Source organism: Opisthocomus hoazin, chromosome 2 (assembly GCF_030867145.1).
Source record: "Opisthocomus hoazin isolate bOpiHoa1 chromosome 2, bOpiHoa1.hap1, whole genome shotgun sequence".
In the NCBI taxonomy this organism is placed as follows: domain Eukaryota; kingdom Metazoa; phylum Chordata; class Aves; order Opisthocomiformes; family Opisthocomidae; genus Opisthocomus; species Opisthocomus hoazin.
In genome coordinates, this window is record NC_134415.1 from 75721088 (window position 1) to 75741630 (window position 20543).

A 20543-nucleotide genomic window follows, 5' to 3' on the forward strand; every position below is an offset into this window, starting at 1 on the left:
TTCTTATTCCATTAAAATAGATGGCCATGTAACTATGTGTTTACACTACCCAAAGCAAGTTAAGAAAGAGCACAAACAATGAAACTGGGAAGAAGGCACTGAGTTTGGAGCAGCCTGTAGGTCCTGCTGAAGATGGTTACACGTTTTGGGATTCCCCTCTGCACAGCTCTGTCCCTTTGTCAGTGCACCAGGAGAAGGACTGTCCTACAGACTGCCTCGGAAGGTAAGTAAGACTGAAGCTTTGTCTTGCTGTGCTTCAGCGGCAGATTTTGGAAATAACCACTATCCTGCTGTGCCACTACTTTTCCCAGCTCCCATGTGTCCTCTCTCCTATGACATGCAAGCAACTTAAGCCCAGTGTGTCCCTCCTCTCTCTCTCCCACCACTTCTTTTGTCCTGGTCCCTCTATTTCCATGTCTTTCACCACTTTAATACCTGGTATAGGAGAATCCCAACAGTGTAACGCCTTTTAAATCATGCTCATCAGGAGGATACGGGTCCCAATTTATGCTAGCTCAAATCCAGCAAATTTCCAATGGTGGTCCATGGGTGGATGCCATTTATAAGGATGCTACTAGTTGATCTTAACCCAAAGAAGGTAGGGAATAGTAATTTGAACAATGAATACCACTTGAACAGTTAATGCTTCCTCGTGTGCTGACTTGAAACCCGACTCAGACTTCTTCTGAGCTGCCGCCACCACAGAGCTGTAGGACAGCAGCTGTGACAGAGGGGAGCAGTGTCCCATTGCACCTCCAGCTCGCTGCCCTGGGAAGAAGCCCGTGTTTCCATCCTTGGACCTCCTCACAGCAGCAACAACCCTGGGGCACAGCCAGCAAGGTGCACTGAGCAAGGCAACTGCTGCAGGTCGGTAGGGGAAATGTGTTTGCCTGAGAAAAAAATGGAGATAAATTGTTGGTGGGTATTGAAAAGGAAGGTGAGGAGAAGCAGAGACCTTGGGGTCCCAATTTCTAGACCCTCTCCTACAGTAAGAACATTAATTTCTTCCCCAGAGGGGACAGAGTAACTTGTCGATGACAACTCACATCCAGCTGAAATTAATCATCCAGGAGGGAATCATCAAAATGCCAGTTACTCAAACAGTTCCCATAAAGTAATCAGATGGACAGCTATTTCTATTGTGTCATAGTGTGTCTTAAGGACAGGCCCAAGAACCACACTGTGAAGTGAAGCTGAAACTCTGAACAGAAGCTCAAATGTTAGAGCATTCATAAAACACCTGACTGCAGAAGCTGAGTGTCACTTCTACCTACACTTAATTATATCTTTTTCACAGGTCCCCCTTTCCTGAATTCTTCCTAAGGAAGAATTACCCAAAAAAGACTTAAAAAAATAACACTTTTAGCACTTCTCGCCACAAATCAGATTTGAAACGCTGGCTTCTAATTGGGAGTGGGTTTGGATTTTTTTTTTTTTCACTTTGCAGCCGTTAGGATGGTACACTAAGGGTCATGCTGCTTCTTTCAGCATTGATTTGCAACAGGACAAGTCCATTGAAGGTGAAATGCCATGTGGCACTGCTGGTCCAGATGAGTTCAGCAGGTTAGTCACTGTTAAAGTGAATGTTAGAACAACTGAAATAATTTAAGCAATTCACTCAGCCCCCCACTTCTCAAACTGCAAGCAACTTATACAGTAAGAACAACTTAAAAAAAAAGACAAAAATCTACCAACTAGGCTGAGCCGCCATCCTCTCCATGTAATCCTTGGCCATGTTGATGGCCTCGATGTTTTCAGGGTAGAGCACACAGAACATTGCCAAGGCCCCCAGGTTGTTGCCGTAAATTTCATTCCACCGAGCGCTGAACTCCTTCGGGTCCCAGGGAGGAAGGTACTCCAGGGGATTCGACAGCATCGTTTGCACGGCCTCGATCAGACGAGCCGCAATGTGCTGGTGCGTGGTGGAGGCCTGGAGACGCAGAGCCTGCACGTCCCCTTTGGAGAAGTAGAGCATGGGGTAGCTGTCGTAGTTGGCATTGACAAAGGGAACCATCGCGTCCGGGTCCTCCCTGGCGCCGTAGGCAAAGGCGAGGCAAACCACGTGTATGAAAAACACACTTGGGGCTCCCCGTGTGTGAGTCCTCATTGTGGCATCAGATCTCCAAGTCTCAATGGCAGCCAAACCATCTTTGAAATCTCCTACGGCAGATGGACGTGAAAGAGAAAGTTAGAAAATGAATCCGTGAGACAGTATAATTCAGGATGCTCTCTAGGAAATATGATTCCATCTAGACTTAAAGAACCGCATGGTTTATCCAGCTGGCTTTCAAATCATCTCCATATAAACACTCCAGACAAACTATCTAGAGCAATTCATCCTAAAGAAGAACCTGTACGCTTTGAAGAAAGCCTCTCCCTCCCTCATCTTTCCCTCTAGTAGCTGATGCGAGGCAGAGGGACACACTGACACCTCTTGTACTTGAGGTTTCAAGTGATTGCAGCGGTGCCTAACATGAAGCAGTGCTGACTGTACTGGCAAGCGGAGCACGGCGGGAGGGGAGGAGGAAGGGGGAGAGCCAGGGAGCTTGTGCTGGCGGCAGCCAAGCCTGCGTGCTGCCTTGGCTGATGTTAGCAGCTGGAGAGGGAAGGATGAGGAATGCTGGAGGTTTGCGCCGGGGTCATTTTATACCGTGCTTGAGGCCTCCGGTTCTGACACGTCCACATTTTCGGCGGGGGGGGGGGTGAGGGGGGTGGGGTGGAGGGAGCAGAACAAGTCAGAAAGAAAAAAGAGAAAGAGAAAGCAGCAGAGTCTTAGAAAAACAATTGAAATACCTTGCCTTCAGGGCATTTAGGCTTTTTGCATTACTATTATTATTTTTCTAAGGGGCTCTCCATTTTGCATGTGGAGATTTACTGCCAGCTTACCAAGAGGGCTGAGCGCTGAATTAAAGCACATATTTTCCTACATACATGACTTCTCAAAATGTGCTCAAATGGCACATTTATGCAGAGGTTAAATGCAAGTATTTAAACTTAGTAAATTACTTCGTAAAAATTACCAACTATCTAGCCTGAAGTCTCAGATAAAACATGGCCAGGATCCCCCTGAGGAAAGCTAGCAAATTCCTGGAATTCTTCTGAGGGGAAAGGTTACAGAAAGCAGACCCAAGAGAGGCAGTTTCATGTAAATAATGAACAGTAGTTTTCAATTATTAAAAGGAGAAGTAGACAGAAGGAAAGAAAACCTAAAAACAAATATGAAATGTTTTTTTCCATGGAAAACCCATTTTGTAGGATTTGGTCATAAAACTCCTAAGAAGCTGAAGTACAAAGCAACCTTTTATATCTCCCTACTGCTCCCTACCTATAGATGCCAAAATTCTCTAACAGAAAATTAGGCTGCTAAAACCTTATGTAGAGACCCACATCCTCATTCAACAATGTCAGTAATATGTGCACAGACAATGAGACAACCTTGGTAGACTGGGTGCCTCCACGACTACCGGGTACACAGACCCTCTAGGTGCTTGTGTTCAGCTCCTAAAATTAACTGGGGGCCAAGCGTCTTTGGCCAAGAAGTACATCTTTTCTTGTGCTTTCCTGCCTAGGGTAAAAATAATATTGCACCCTGTAACTTTTTACATTTATATAATTGTTTTAACAGAGAGTAATGGAAGATGACATTTTCATAGTATTTTAATGCATTTTGCAAGTAAGTTTTGCCCTTTTTTGGATGTAAACCAATCATTACAGGACACTGTACGCAGATCACAGGGTGGTTTATTTGGTAATACTTTTACTATATCTACATAGTCTCTGACCACACATACAAAGAAACACACACCATAGTTTATCCAAACATACTCAAGTCTACTCATATTCTCATCTATATATAAGGAAACCACACAACAGTATATTTTCAAAGGAAGAAAGTAAAAACTAGCCAAACCAGTACATTATGTTTGAAACACGATGTCATTTTTATAACTATTGAAAAGAACTGCCTTTTCATAATCAAGAAAAAAACACCATCGTTTTTTTAAAGCCTCTATGATCCTTTAGAACTGGAGGCAGAGGAAAGAACCTAAAAAAAAAAAATCTGAAAAAAGCAAAAAATGCCTGTAACTTTTATGTGATGATCACACACTGAAAGAAGTTTCCTGGCTTACACAATCAGAAAAACATGCCAGCTAGCAGTGAGGACTTCATGCATTCTTTTCCTTAGTTTGATTTCTGTAAGTACTTCTGCACATCAATGAGAATTAAACACATACATGAATTTCGGGATGATTTCAAGACTTCCCTAAGTTAGAGTGTTTCTGATCAGAGATTAGGCAATACACATAAGGTTTTCCAGAGCTCCTTCTTTGTAAATCTGGACATGCAATCCCCAGCATTTCACCATCAAACACCTCCAGTGTTGTCTCAAATTCATAGTCTGCGTTTTAAGAATTTAACAACCCCCCTCATTTTTTCTCCTTATGTATGCATGCATTTAATAGAGAAAATAAACCCTTTTCATAGAATCATAGAATCCTTTAGGTTGGAGGACACCTTCAAGATCGAGTCCAACCATTAACCTAACACTGTCAATGCCACCACTAAACCATGTTCCTAAGCTCCGCATCTACACATCTTTTAAATACCTCTGGGGATGGTGCTTGAACCACTTCCCCGGGCAGCCTGTTCCAACGCTTTACAACTCTTTCAGTGAGAAAATTTTTTCTAATATCCAATCATCTAAATCTCCTCTGGCTCAACTTGAGGCCATCTCCCCTTGTCCTATTGCCTGTTACTTGGGAGAAGAGACGAACACCCACCTCACCACAACCTCCTTTCAGCAGAGAATGATGAGGTGTCCCCTCAGCCTCCTCTTCTCCAGACTAAACAACCCCAGTTTCCTCAGCTACTCCTCATAAGACTTGTGCCGTGCTCTACTCCCTTCAGCCTCGTTGCCCATCTTTGGACATGCTCCAGCACCTCAATGTCTTTCTTGTAGTGAAATGCCCACTACTTTCTTGTAGTGAGGTTTTTTACCTTGTGCATGAGAAGCAACCACCATACCACATTGTTCAGACTAACAACAGCATAACTGGAATACCTATCTGTAGTATATTCATAGGCAGCATACTCAGAGTCTAGATCTGGAAGAAAGTCAATAGGCAGTGACAAAGGCAAAGTCATTCTTATTTATTCTTGGTTATATCACACTGACACCTTTCCTATGATTCAAAGACAACAACCCACAGCAGCCACCATTTGGTTAAGGCCAGTAAGCCCTGTCCCATAACTTTGCAGGGCTCAGCCTGGTGGGATTGGTGGATGGGGGAAGGCAGCTAGAAAGGAGTCCACCTTCCTTTCCATGCAAACCTCTGTGGAGTCACCAGTCATAACCATGTGGAGAGTATCACCCACGCAAGGCCTCGGGTTGGCATGACTACAGCCCAAACCATGCTACAGAGAGCGAAGAGAGACAGAGATGTTCCACGTTTTTCTCATCTGTAATGTCCTTAAAAGCAGGACCCGCAAAAGTAAAAATGAAAACAATCACAATGTTCCAAATAGAATAAACGTGGATTTGTAATAAAAACTATCACCCAGACAGTGAGGAAATACTAACAGGATGGCTCTGCGTACAGCCTTGACGAACCAGCCCTGCAGGTATTTCAAATGGCAGAACGTCTTCAATCACACACACCATCAAGCACTTCGCTGGCGAGGACCAGGCCTCACCGCAGGCTTCATTGCCTTATCGACCCACCCAGGCCAGGTAACTCCACAGGACTAACCAGCATGACCACCACTCCTCAGTTCAGCAGCTGTTTAGAAACTACAGTGGTTGATAAGATATACATAAAACCACTTCCAAAACTGTCCGGTGGTAACAAAAGAACAAAAGCACCTTCAGCAGAAGGTGACCACATTTAGGGAATATTTAGAACTCATTACAATGGTATAAATGTACCTGGGAGGGGAAGAAACCCCATAAAGCCAAGAAACTCTGGAGCTGAATGCATATTCAACTGTGTTGAACTCTGTACTTTGAGGTTTCCTTAGGTAACTTCCTTGCATACTGAAAGCTGAACAGTAGTATGTGTTTCTTTAAAGACACACATATGAACCTTGATGATCTGCATAGCTTAGAGGAAGCCAGACATGTATAGATAACTGGCCACATAAGCTCCAACTTACCAGTTGCGAGTGAACCTGCTACAACTTTGTTTGAAATACAGGGCTCAAACCGATAGGAGCCTGGGCCTTCTGATCACTTAAATTGCACTCACAATACCATTTCTTAAAGTTCAAAGAATTTCTAATTCTCATATTACACTACATCATTACCAGCCACAGCTTCCAAGGAAAGCTTCACCAAGCAACTCAACCTTTTCTGAAAATGTGGGAGTTTTATGGTTTGGAATCCATGACCTGATAAAGTATTAAAAGATAAAAGGAGATTGAAGGATGCTTGCCCATGGAAGAAAATGCTAATACACAATGTGCTTTGAGAAGGTTGTCACTTGGTCTTAACTTGAAAGAGCATTTGCCACGATTTCCACTCCATTGCTAGCAGAAACAAACAGTAAATAACTTGAATTATTCTAGAAAAAATAGACTAAATCTGAACTATTTCAGTTCTCCCCATCTGCTTCAATGACCAGATGTTCAACTGCAGCAAAAGAAAAGTATTATAAAACTGATGCCAGTAACTGAACTGGACATCAGTATACACAAATAAATTAATGAAATAATTTGGGTTTGGTACACTATTTTAAAGGAATAGAGAGGCCCTGTTTACTCCTGCCACTTGTGCCCAGAAAGGCTGCTCCAGCAGGAGTGGGAGAGGAGAGGAGAGGAGAGGAGAGGAGAGGAGAGGAGAGGAGAGGAGAGGAGAGGAGAGGAGAGGAGAGGAGAGGAGAGGAGAGGAGAGGAGAGGAGAGGAGAGGGGCAGCGGAGATGGGTGAGGAAAGGACAGCACCATTGGGACCATCAGCTGGCAGAGCTATCCTTGGAGCAATCAGACCTTCTTGTGGATCATTACAAAAATAAAAACATGTAAAGAATTGCAGCTTTCTGCAGTATCAGTTCTGAAGAGCCACTGTGTTTTGTGGCTGCTTTTTGCTAGGAGAACACTTGCATCACTTCTTAATAAGCAGCAGTCGCAGGTGTCTCTGCTAGCATCTCCAGCACTAGCCCATGACTCACCTCCGACATGGGGATCTCATCAACATTTACAGCTGAGAACAGAAAAGTTGGGATTTCTGGCGACTGAAACTTCCACGAAATGGAAGCATCGTCACACCACAGATTGCTCAAGTCTCTGAATGGAAGACCTTCCCAGAGTGCAGGGCTGGGACATGCACAAGTCAGACCTGCCCACGCAGTCACACCAGGAGAGACTGCTGCAGCACGCAGCTCTTGCCTACCCTCACTGAGGTCATGGGCCCTCCTTTGCCTCGCTCTGTACCCTGGGGAAGGTTAACACTCAAGCTGGTAGAAGGGTCTCCAGCCAGAAGAAGGTCGATGGAGTTACACCTCTGGTGAGAGCTGGGTTTCCCACTCTCATGCTATCTTCTCCTTCTAGTTTGCTCAGAAGATGCTGCAGGCAAGCTTCTGGCATCTCTGCTGTGGATATGCTGGCTTTCCTCTGAACGCCCCCCCAAAGTGCCTAGCTGCCTCCAGAGAAGGTAAGAGGAGCCCTGACACTCAGCTCGAGTATCCAACCTCCAAGTCAGTAAGAAAAAAAAAATAATTAACCAGTTTACAACTCACAATTACCATTTAAAAGACTTCTCTCCACAGATTTTACAACTTATCATCATCTTTTGGGCAGCTCCTATTTTCCACAAAGACTACAATTCTCATTATTGCTACCTGAATTACCTCCGCAACTGTTTGGGTAAGAATTGTGTTCAAATATTTAATGGGAAATCTGCAAAAGGCGAATCTTCAGGTTCAGCCTGCAAACTTTTACCTTAGACAATGACCTCTGAATCAGCATGGACTTCGCTTTCATAATTTATTTTGCATCACTTCTTGATAAATTATTGAAAGTGAAAGCAAATGCTTTCTATTCAGTATTTTGTGATGCTTGTAATTGTAATGCTCAGTTTGATGTTGAGCAACGGTGTCACTATACTTTTGTCACAGCTCAAATTACATGATGAGATCACCTTGTTAAGGCATTCAAAAGTACGAGTACTAAACCAAGCCATTTCAGCAGCGAAAGGTAAAAGAGGTAAGAGAGTCGTAGATATTTTAACAAGAAATGGTCAACCCCCAGTAACAGCTGCTGCCGCACCAATACCAGGTAATGTTGCAATGAGGTGTGCGTGGTATCGTGTCCCGTTAGACGCGGATGGGCGCGCATCGTTTTGCGCCGATGCTGGCAGCTGCCGAGGCATAGCTGCTTGCCACGAGGAGTGCGAGGTTAAATCACCATGGAGGAAAGCAAACTTCTGCAGGAACCCTTTTTCGGCGCTTTGTCCAAATGCCTCAGATTATGAGCAAATCTTTTCGCACACATTGCAAATGACTTTGCTGCTGATAAGAGAAGCAGCATCTATAAAACTGAACTCACCAGCTGGAAATAGTAGTGTTTTAAAATGATGATGCTTGTATCAACTGGAGAGCTATTTTGCCCAGTGTCAGTTTTACTACAGAGCCAAATATTTTGCAAACATGTTTTGCGACCAAGTCATCTAACTGAATGGCCAATGACATTTAAGCACTTAATAATGCAGGGTAAGCCCACAAAAATAGAGAGGTGAAAGGGTCAATAGAGCCTAATTCCCATCCATTGCCAGTGGATTCCTACCGACTCACAGAAACATCTCTGTTATGGCAAAATTAGGCAGCAGATGGAGTGGGACCGAGAAAAGTATGAACTTATCTTTGTACTGTGGCAAACACAGTAAATTTACCGACCAAAGTCCCGAGCTGTATAGCCCCCACACCAGCAAGCAGCACTGCCGAGTCCCTCTCAAAGCTGCAGGGCTGGACACCAGTGCAGGAAATTCTCATGTCCGGAGATAACAGCAGTTGGGAGTCCTTCCTTCACCTGCCTTTTGATCAGTCAGATAAAACACCAATGACCATCTGTCCCTCCAACAAAAATGCTGGAAAGGTGTAAAAATCACTGCTTGCAACTTGAAAAATACTTCTTACAACCTTAATCACCGGGAGACATTAATTCATTTCTGCCTCTGTTTTTTTAACTCTGAGAAATACGCTACATCAGTTATATAATGCCAAAGGTATTTAAAAGCTAAATACTGAAATCCCAAATATAATTCAGAATTAAATCCAGAATAAATTAATGTATAGCTCAGGTGCCCAGGTGTTAGTATTGCACTTGCTCTGAAGCGATCTGAAACAACTCAAAGGAAGCTTTGAACCAACTGACATGTCTGAGTAACAGCTGTGCTATGAAAATCACAAAGGCAACCAGAAACAACCAGTTCCTATAGGAATTACCAGTATATGACATTATGTCAGCAGTCAGGATTTAGACTCGTGTCTGTCCTTTGATCTGTGCACAAAATTCAATGGATCCATTTAGAGCAGTACGCAGCCGTGCGAGACGATCGTTCTGGGAGGACGGAGGGTTGCAGTCATTCTGCACCATGCTACAGACCGGACAGCAACTGCAAAGGACTTGCAGTAGGACGTGTAAGGCATCTGCAATGGGAGTTTCATCTGTTTATTCCTTCCGTTTAAAAGCTTGTTTGTCTGTTGTATCACTGTATACCTAAATTAATAGGGCATACACTTGTGCACACTGAATGCACAACCTTCTCTCCTCCTCAAGCAAAATCAAGATTTAAATTGTCTGCAAGCCCAAACCATAATCTGTGAAATTGGAATTTTCTTCTGTTTTCTAATTTATCCTACCATATAAATGCCTTCTCAGTAATTTTTTTGGTTGCACTAACACTACAATTTCGAGCCCTTACTGTGATCTTTTATTCCATACTTCAGTATATAGAATGAGGAGGAAAGTAATTTTGATATCCACAGTCCTGCAGGCGATCATTCCCAACCAGTACAGACATGCCTGCTAAGGCATCCATGTTCAGTGAATGAAAGCTCAGTCACTTTTACCATCAAAGGCATAAAACTATAAACTACCACAGAAAGATTTCCTTTAGAGCACCTGCATTTTTCGTTTGATCCAGAGCTGAAGTACTTTTTAGAAGGCCATTTTCATGATTAAATATATAGTTATTTTTTGCAGAAATGTTTTCACAGACACTAACACTAACGGAAGGCAGTTTGGGAATTATCAGAGAGACCAAAAAGATATACTGACTGCGTTCGTCTGCTCCATTAATGTCCCAGAAGTCAGTCCTGCCAACCACTCGTCCATCTGTTATTATACTGCAGGACACTTTTGGGGCGTAGGACTATGGCAGTAGCAGACACTGCAGAAACACAGACCAAAAACGCCTGTGACAATCCGGGTGGTGGAACGGCGTTCATCTGGCAGCTGCTGAGCAGTACGGCATCTTCCCAGCCCATGCATGCAGCCCCACGCAGGGGGTCTGTAAGGGTGCGAACCCTTCGGTGGGGGGTACCAGAAACCACAGTGTGGGGTTCCTCTGACAGCAGCCAACAACCCAAAAGCGCAACTGTGCCTCGCAAGGGGAACAAGGCAAAGGAAGAGGTGAGCAGGAGTGCAGGCTCTGCGTGGATCGAGCAGTGCAACCACGGCGCGCAGGAAGAGCTGGAAAACCTTCAGAGGGCGACGGCAATGCCCAGGAGGCACAAATAAACGACAGAAGAAAAATTCACCATACACGCAAAAGGGGAAAGCCAATTTTACTGCTGTCAGAACAAAATTCCTTCTGGTGCTTAATCCAGCCCACTCGGAGTGCTGCACGCCATGGAGCTTCCCTCACTTTTTAGGTCGCCAATTACAGCACCAGAAACTTCCCGTACTAAGACTACTGTTTCCATTTTCCTATCCTCTTTTCCAACTAATACTTCTTTGTTAGTCTTCAAATGCTTGCAAATGTTTTAAGTGCCCTGGCTTGCTGTTCACCTCTACTATATATAATTAACAGTTTTAATCTTTCCTGCTTGGTTTTTTACTGTCTTTCATTCAATTGCCTCCAAGATGTTGGAAACGAATTAAATATTCCAGCTGGAGTTTTACAAAACTAGCTCTTACTCTCTCTATATCTGTCTACAGACTTCAGTAGCTGAAGATATCAAACAGATATTTTCATTTGTAAAGCATTTCCACAGGACGTCATATTCATAGACAGGAATTCTAAAATGCATCACATTCTCCAGTTGCTATGAGATCAAAACTATGTTTCCATATCCTGTTTATGACTCAGTCTTGCATACAAAACTATATTAAAATGTTATTTATTATTTATGTTAAAGTACTGTGACAGCATGTAGGAACACCAGCAAAGTCAATTTATGAACTTACAAAGACTTAACTCTAAGCAATTTAAATCAACACTTGCTTTTACACTGTCTACATATCATCTCAAGATGTGCGTCCACACACCCCAAATGTATATTCACACAGAAGAACTACTCTTTCATTTGCTACAGGATAAATGCCTCTGTGTTCGTAGACCTAAATTGCACCACCCTACCTGACAGTCACATCTCACTGCAGATCAATACGCTGTTCATTATTACTGGTACAATTCTGTTGACACTTCTGCTACTTTCATCTGTTATCTCAATATCTATGGTTTATAGACAGATAGATGTAGCATATAGTTTATCTATCCATAGATATAATACATATGTACTGAGATACAGCTGACTTTTTTCAAGGTACAGACTTGGAGAGACAGTGAAATGCATTGTCTCGTAGTTCCTTCAGGGTTATCACTGTCTTCACTGCTGCCCAGAACACCCTTGATAAAAAGTGACAATGACATTTTCATGGACAGACACCTCAAATGCAGATAGGAGTTAGAAGGCTACATTATTCATGCAAAATTTAGCTATTCACAATCGGCATGATCAATTTGTGTGAGCAGGCATCAACACAACCACTAAATTACAGGTTAATTATGAAACTTCGAATTGCATAATCTCATTTCTGACCTGGAGTTGTGCAGGCACGGCTCTCGCAGCAGAACTGAAACCTGACACATTGTTCTGGCAAAAAATGTGATGCACCACCGTTACAAGGATCTGATTAAAAGGCTTTAAGATGATGTGACATCCACAGAAATGCTTTCAAACAATGTTTGAAAATAACTCTAGGCAGCCACTTGATCAGAAGACTTAGAAGGGCATACCAGGTTTATATCAAACATTCTGTATTTTTACTATTTTTTATAAAAACCAACAAAACCAAAACAAGAACATATACCAGGACAACTGTGGTGAAAGAACTCTTATATTAAAACCACGTTTGTCTGGTACTTAGATACAATACCTGCCCGAGTCAAGTGACCGACGTCCCTGCAGTCCTGCTCTCAGTAACGCTATTGCTGATTTCTCCTGTAAACTCCATGAGTCTAAGCAAGGGGGAAAACAGAAAGAAAGACCAAACAAAGGTAATTTCAGACTGTGCACCTAATGGCTGCACTGTGCATGGGCTTTCACACCTGGCCACATCCCAAGAGCAGATGAAAGTGTGATGTCAGCACCTGATGCGAGAAACTATTTTCAGAGCTCTGTCCTTCATGCGATTCCCCAAGCGGCCAGACCCCTCCGGTCAGCTCTCCATTACCGACCCTTCGCTTCTGCTAAACTGCTACCAGCCAAGCATTCATGAGCAAGGTCCCAGGTGACATCAGCTAAATTTCCTTTTTGCTAGCAGGCTCTAATCCCCTCCTCTGCTCGGTTCCCATCCTGAGCAGACAGCTGAGTCCGGCCAGAGCACAGCACACGAGTTAGGGGTTTTTGCTAATGCAGCTGTGTCGCACCCCACCGTATCCCTGCTGGGTTTAGCTGGGCTAACAGACATTGGTACATAGCTTATCCATCCAAACAGAAAAGTAGCTCAAAGTAAGGGCTTTCTGCCAAATATTGAGTCTATTTATAACAAATACGTGGCTGCAGTCTTGAACACAGACTGGCACCATGGTTTATCAGCTTTAGGGTACTACACTACTGTAGCTAAGCTCTTTTATCTACCGCAGCTGAATGGAGACAGCAAAAAGGTGTAAACAGTCAGGACAAACTTGCTATCATATTTACCAATTAAATACAACTTGCTAAGCAAGAGTCATATTCACTCTCCAGACACATGAAATACCAAGTCTAAACCAGGAAATAATGGTTACAGAAAGTTCTTTCTTTCTTTCTTTATGTCTTTAATCCATTCAGAAAAAAAAAACCCAGGAAAAACGCGCGTTATTTCTTGCAAAATGTCCAGGAACAATAGCAGTAGTAACTAAATTTCTTTCTGCTCATTGCTAGAGTATGTTGTGGCTGCCAGATGTGCAAGTTTCCACACACAAGCCTAAGAATGTGACTCAGTTTTAGCTAAATGCAATCACTTCTGAGAGGAGGGACACTTCAATTTTACAGACTCATTTACAGCCTCATTTTACCCTGGTTCTCACTGCTCAGCCTGCCAGGGACCGATGGATATGACTGTTTCTCCATCAGCAAATAAGCTCACTACGTTCACTCACAACCCAACAGCTGCCTGGTGATGGGAATGACTTTCTGCCACCACTGATCCAGGCTTTATTTGAACTCAGTTTTGAAAAAGCTTATGTGCTTGCTGTCGTTGTACTTGAGGAAAAGAAATGGCACGCACAGACTTAATGCATGTGGTGTCTGAGATGAGCCTTTAGAAAGTAACCAAAACCAAGGTGTTACTCTAAAACTAGCTTTCAGCTACTCCTGTTTACTTTTAACTGTGTGCAACCTATGAAAATCACATCTAACATATAGCCAGGTAATTAAATGCATTTTCCTCTCCATTGTGGTGCAGACATTTACTAAATATCTAGTTAAAACAACTAATATAAACTACAAAAAGAACCCCTGACCTCATTTGGGCAACGAAAACCTACCAGCTTTTACCACAGGCAATCAATTTGTTCAGCTCACATATCTCTTCCTTTGCAACCCGTATTCTCTATGACCAAAGAATATGGTTTAGGAGAGATTGTACACAAATATGCAGTGGAAAACCAGCACCAAGCGTCTTCTGACATCAGTCACCAAAGCAGCGGATACAGATATGTTTTTAAACTGTTCTCATCTCTTGCTGTTGTATTAGATAACAGCACTGAGTTTTTTTCATGGCAATTCAAAATCATGAAAAGCACCACAATGCTTCAAACAAACAACAAAAACAAACTCTTATTTTGAATAATGAGAAAATAGAACGACACTTTGTTAGAGTACCAGCAGTTCTGTCCTAGTAAAATATGCTGCGATCACTACATTTTGGTTTCACATCCTAGTGAAATTTACACAGAGTCAAGAAAATCCCAGTCCAGAACTGCCACTTTGTTGACTTCCACTAAAAACTTCTCTAACTTCGGTCACTGAAGAAACGCACATAAGCAGTGACACACGGTAAAAGAACTCATAGTTGAAATAATATTTGGCACTTCTGTAGAAAAATGCACCCAAGGATCTCCAAGTAGTTATGAAACAAATTAATTAATTAAACTTCTCAACACCCCTGTGAAGCAAGCAAGCACATTTATCTGTTTTATGAGGAAGGAAACAGAGCCACGGAGAGGTGGAGCGACTTGCCCGAGGCTACCCAGCAAGAGGCTTTCAGAGTAATAAACAGCATCTGAATTATTGATTCCCACTGCTGCCCTTCAGCTGAATTGTTCCTTTTTTTGAAATACTGCAATGAGTTGTAATAATTGCTGGCGTGATAAACACAATGTGGCAATATTCAGCCGAGATTTCCTTTGTCTTTGTTTAGACTATATTAAAACTTGAGTGTTAAACTGCAATTGATCTAAGGGCGACCGAAAATCTCCAACTAGTTGAGCAATGTTTCCTGTATTTCATTCACAATTGTGTCCGCTTCTTATATTGCTGCTGCTTATGTCCAAAAAAGCAGCCACTCGAGCTTGAAAACGCAGGAAAACGTCACAGCTTCACACTGTTTCAAGAAGGAATGACAGAAAACTGAAGCATAGGAAGTTCCAGCTGAACATGAGGAAGAACTTCTTCCCTCTGAGGGTGACGGAGCCCTGGAACAGGCTGCCCAGGGAGGTTGTGGAGTCTCCTTCTCTGGAGATATTCAAGACCCGCCTGGACGCGGTCCTGTGCAGCCTGCTGTAGGTGACCCTGCTTCGGCAGGAGGGTTGGACTGGGTGACCCACAGAGGTCCCTTCCAACCCCAAACATTCTGTGATTCTGTGGAAAGCAGGGAGGACGGCTGCTTTCGTTCCCACCACACCGCGCTGTGAGAGCCGGCGGGAGCTGCCCCGAGCGGTGCTGCCTGGCTGCCGCGCAACCCCCGCCAGCGGACGCGGGACTTCCCGCCCCGGGGCCGAGCAAGCCGAGCTGCGGGGTGAGCACCTGCGGTCCCCGGCCCCTGCGGGCTGTTCCAGCAGCAACAGCAGCACAGCAGCGGCGGGGAGCTGCCCGGGGCCGATCCCCCTCTCCCGGCCCCTCGGCTTCCCGCGGTGCGGGGCAGGGACGCTGCCGCTTACCTCTCACGCACCCACGCTCGGGGCGCAGGGCTCGGAGGCGCTGGCGGGGCTGCGGGAGAGCGGGGAGCCGTCACCCGGCGGCGCGGCTCCAGGCCGGTCCCACGGGTGGCCCGGCGCCAGGGGCAGCGCGCGGGGGTCCCAGCGGAGCACCCCCGCCCCGCACCGCCCCGGACGGCCCGGAGAAGCCCCGGCCTGCGGGACGCCCCCGGCCACCGCCCGCCCCGCTCCCGCAAGGGGGACACCCGGCCCCCGCTCCCCGGGGCGCCCGCCGAGCGGGGAGGGGGGGGAGCGCCGGGTCCGACCCCTCCCGCCCCAAACCCGCCGGTACCCGGCGGCCCCGGCCCGGCGCGGGCGGAGGGCCGCTCCCGGGGCCCGCCCGGCGGAGCGGAGGAGGGGGGGGGGGGGGGACGGAGGGGAGAGGAGCGGAGCGGCGGGAGCGCTGCCCCGCACCGCCCGGGCACTCACCGCCGGCGGCCCCTGCCTGGCGCGGCCCCGCCGCTCGGCAGCCAGAAAGTTTCTCCTCCGCAGCCCCGGGGGACGGAGCGGGGAGGGGAGGGGGTGGGGGGGGACGTTTTTCAACGCAGGAAGAAAGTGACTCCCCCCTCCCGCTCCACCTCCCGCCTCCCCGCCCTCCCTCCTTACCTCTCCCCGGTCCTCCTCCTCCTCCTCCTGCCGCGGCCCCTCACGCCATGGCGGCATCGCTCCCCCAGCCGCGGGGACGGGACGGGACGGGACGGGACGGGAGGGCTCGGCCAGGCGCGGCAGGCGGCGGAGCGGAGCCCTCCCGGCGGCGGCTGGCGGGCGGGCACAGGGGCCGCGCAGCCCCCGGGCCGCTCCCGCAGCTCCGCTTGCGCGCTCTCGTTTCTCTGTCGCTGGCGGGCACACGGGTGTTGCGTGTTCCCCCGGCCCCGGCCCTCGGAAACACCCCAAATACCGCTTTTAGCGGGGGCTCCTCTCTCTGCCCCAGCTCCGGAGCGTTGGCGAACCGATTTTCGGCGCCCGGAGCGCTCGGCACCGGCACCGCGGTTCGGGCGCGGGGGGCTGCGGGGGTGGAAACCTCCCCGTCCGGGGGGACCCGTTGGTTTGCAGCACCCCTCCGTCGCCACGCCGCACGGGAGCGACAGGGCTTCCCACCCAAGGCTCCCTCACGCCGGCAGAGGAACCAAACGCCGGTGTGTCCATCTGCTCTGTGGATCACGGTGGGGTGGTGGTCCTATCATAGAATCATAGAATCATAGAAAGTTTTGGGTTGGAAGGGACCCCTAGAGGTCATCTAGTCCAACCCCCCCGCAGCGAGCAGGGACACCACTAACTAGATCAGGTTGCTCAGAGCCCTGTCCAACCTGGTCTTGAACTTCGTTTCCAGCGATGGGGCCTCCACTACCTCTCTGGGCAACCCGTTCCAGTGTTTCACAACCCTCACTGTAAAGAATTTCTTCCTTATATCCGGCCTAAACCTACCCTGTTTTAGTTTAAAACCATTACCCGTCGTCCTGTCACTGTTGTCTCTACTAAAAAGATTGTCCCCATCTTTCCTATAGGCTCCCTTTAAGTACTGAAAGGCTGCAATCAGGTCTCCCTGCAGCCTTCTCTTCTCCAGGCTGAACAAGCCCAACTCTTTCAGCCTGTCCTCATAGGAGAGGTGCTCCAGCCCTCGGATCACTTTTGTAGCCCTCCTTTGGACCCGCTCCAACAGTTCCATGTCCTTCTTGTGCTGAGGGCTCCAGAGCTGAACACAGTACTCCAGGTGAGGTCTCACCAGAGCAGAGTAGGGGGGCAGAATGACCTCTCTCGACCTGCTGGCCACGCTTCTCTTGATGCAGCCCAGGACACGGTTGGCCCTCTGGGCTGCCAGTGCACATTGCCGGCTCATGTCCAGCCTTTCGTCTATCAGTACCCCCAAGTCCCTCTCAGCAGAGAGACGTTGCCCTTCTATAACAAAGAGGTGAAACCCCGTGGCCGTTCAAGCCAACGATCCTGACAATTTTTTGCAGCTACTCAACTGAAGAGACTTAGGAAAGTAATATGAAATAGGACAAAATAAACGATCCTTTGGAACAGTTGTCTTTGCTTTCTCAGTCACTGTAACCAGTAAAGGTATGAAGTATTTCGAATGTTTGTTGGCTCTCAGAAGCCGAGCATGTTTTATCATCTTCAGACTGCTGGAATGAAAATAAAAATATTTATGCGTCATAGATCAGGATGGTGTCAAACTACCTGAAGTTTACATTCCACAGAGCTTATTCTTTGTTTCAGTAAAGTGTTTTCTGATGTTACTGAATCAATCAGTGGGCTCTAAGTGCTCACTGTACCTTTAAAGTGCCTTTAAAGCGTAAAAGCTGTGTTTTCTGAGGATGGTTTTAGACAGGCTCTTCATGGTTTGGAGTGTGATTTCTTGATGTTCTATCAAGATTAATAAACTGGTGGAAAAGAGGCAAAACTAGAAACTACACATTCCCCTTCACTCCCGTTTTGTTTCCCGGCCGTACCTGTGGCCAGTCTTCGCATAACGAATAGGGATCCACAAGCAGCTGCTGCAACTCCGAGGGCAGTGTCAGAGCCTGGAATGAAGCCTTGCTTTTTTACCAGTAATGACATGTCGAAAAGCACCAAGTGCTTCAGTTTCAGTCACGCCAGCACTAGATTAATCATTAGAAGATATGTTTCTAAACCCCTGTTTGAATGGTATTACTGCATTGACAGTAGAGTTGTAAAATATTGAGACATGCATGAGCACGAGAAAAGCTACAGCCTCCCCTGGTCAGACCAGATGGGGCTGAGGACAATCCTCCAGAATTTCTAAAATCATCAGGATGCCCAAAGTGATGAGGAGGGAGGTATCTGAGTTAGGTATTTAAGTGTATTAAGTATCTGACTAAAATAGATGGAATTAGACCTTACAATTCCGAACAGCATAATGCCTGAACGGCTTTTGAAATCCCGACCTTAGGCTCTGGTTGTGTCCATCCACATTTCAGAGAAACAGTGCTGTGCTGCCCTGTCACGACTGAATACCTGGACAGAGCACACTGTGGCTGCCTCATGGCCTGAGCACTCAGGTTTCTGTCTCGCAGAGGATGAGCTGGGCTGTGCTTGGGTCTTGCTCTGGTGTGCAGTTAGACTGTGGTGGAGGTACGCATGCAGAGTGGAAAGCCACAGATCCTCTCTGCCTTATGTCCTCTCGTGTAAAATGGGGCTCATTTTACTTCCCAGTAACTCACAGGGTGCTTGTCAAGATAAAAAATAAATAAAAATTTATAGGATGATTCAGAGACACCTAAGAGAGGCAAAATGTGTCCATTCTAAATTGATTTCAGTATTGCCAGTAATAATTTTGAAACAAGAAAGACCCGAGGTTTAGCAAGCATCGTGTATACCAAAGGACTGAAAATAGTAGCCTAAGGATAAGATTGGAGGAAGATGTGATAACAGCCTTCAGCTACGTAAAAGCTGCTGAAAATAAGATAATAATCTCTTATCCACATCCTCTGAGAGTAGCATGTAAATTGTAGTAAAAGAGTATTTGTAAGGGTAAATAAAGCCAGAGAGAACGGCACCTCTGTCCCTGGAGGTTTTTTAGGTACAAGCTGGGCATGCATTTGACAAGGACAGTTCAGCTCTAGAAAGTCTGATGGATCTTGCCTTAGAGCAAGCGGTGGACCAGATGACCTGTCAAGGTCCTTTCCAGTCCTGTTTTGTATGTTTATGTTCAAAATGCTACTTGCATAGGCAATTGGTCTTCCTATGCCCTTCACCTCTTTAGCAATGGGTATAACCTCCCTTGCTAAGGCTGAGATTCTCTCTGAGATTTGCTAGCCTTGCTGCATGCCAGTGAATTTGTTGCTGACGACAGCAAAAAGAAAACAATTAAACAATAAACCAATGTCAATCTGGAGCAGAAATTCTGGGTGGGATCCATCTAACCTCTGAACGTATCGTGCACTTTTTTTCTGTACTCGCTGATAACTACCTCTGATCTAGTCACGTTAGGCTCTCTTTATAACCGCAGAGAAAAATACACACTTTCAGGTCAGAATTCATCTGACCTGTTTTAGTCATCTTCTTTAGGATGTGATGAATCAAATCCTCAAGTTGCCTGTTCTTGCCACCAACTATAAAGTTCATGTAAATGACTGACTCAGTAGCATCCCTTCATACAATTTCCACTCCCTTGGTGCTTCTGTCCCTGAAACCTCTCACTCCCTCTCTGCTTCCAAGTATCACAACCCTAGTTTATTTGTTCCTTTCTTCTTTTTTATTGGAAAGGTCCCACTGAGATTAATAATTTTTGTAGCTGTCATTCCCTGAAATTACATCATGCGACACTGAGACACACAGCACACTGACCTTTCAGGTGGCGTTGCTCCAGGACGCATTTAGGAGAGGAGCTAAATTTACCTTTTGGAGCTAAAGACCATTGACTTGGCTAGGCTGTGTAGAGCATGTTCCATGAAAATTGTTTGAAAACTGTTAAGGTCAGACACTGTTCTACTCATACGTCAGATGCTCTTTATTTTTCCTTGGCGTTTATGGCAAGCAACGTTACCAGGAACATGAGATGTCTTGTGTCTGTGTGACTGAGCCAAATGTATGTGGGAAATGTTGCCCTTTTCCAACAATGGCAATTTTTGTAGGTCACACACACAGAAGTCACTGTCTTAGACACCAAAGTATACAGTGCATGTCTTGAAAATGTCCGCCGCACCAGAGATACTGTGAGCAGCCAGCTCTTGGTTACGAGGTCTTGAGAACAGCTGTCCTTTTTCCTCCCTTACAGTAAATGATACTTGAGAAGGGAAAACTTCCAAGAAGGCCCTGTGGTTGTCTGGCTTGCAGGAAAGGGAAATGCACTTTATTTTCCTGCTGCGTTGATGAGCTGGGTCATGAGGACGTGAAGAGAGAGCAAGCCCCCGTTGCTGTGCTAGGGCAGTGAGCAAGGAAGGCAGCAGGGCTGCATGAGGT

General features: G+C 46.0%; 1 protein-coding gene across 3 annotated transcripts in view; it reads right to left on the minus strand.

Annotated features, from left to right (window-relative positions):
- Positions 1–16311, minus strand: part of DSE (dermatan sulfate epimerase) — a 38844-nt gene extending 22533 nt beyond the window's left edge. For 2 of the 3 annotated variants that reach the window (XM_075414178.1, XM_075414176.1), the window contains exons 1-2: positions 16047–16114; positions 1692–2160 (exon numbers count right to left, since the gene is read on the minus strand). In XM_075414178.1, coding sequence (XP_075270293.1) covers positions 1692–2107 — 416 coding nt within the window. In that variant the 5' untranslated portion in view covers positions 2108–2160; positions 16047–16114. Of the gene's footprint in view, positions 1–1691; positions 2161–16046; positions 16115–16223 lie in introns of those variants that run through there. The other variant, XM_075414177.1, reaches the window with a different exon arrangement.
- Between the last annotated feature and the right edge of the window lie 4232 nt (positions 16312–20543).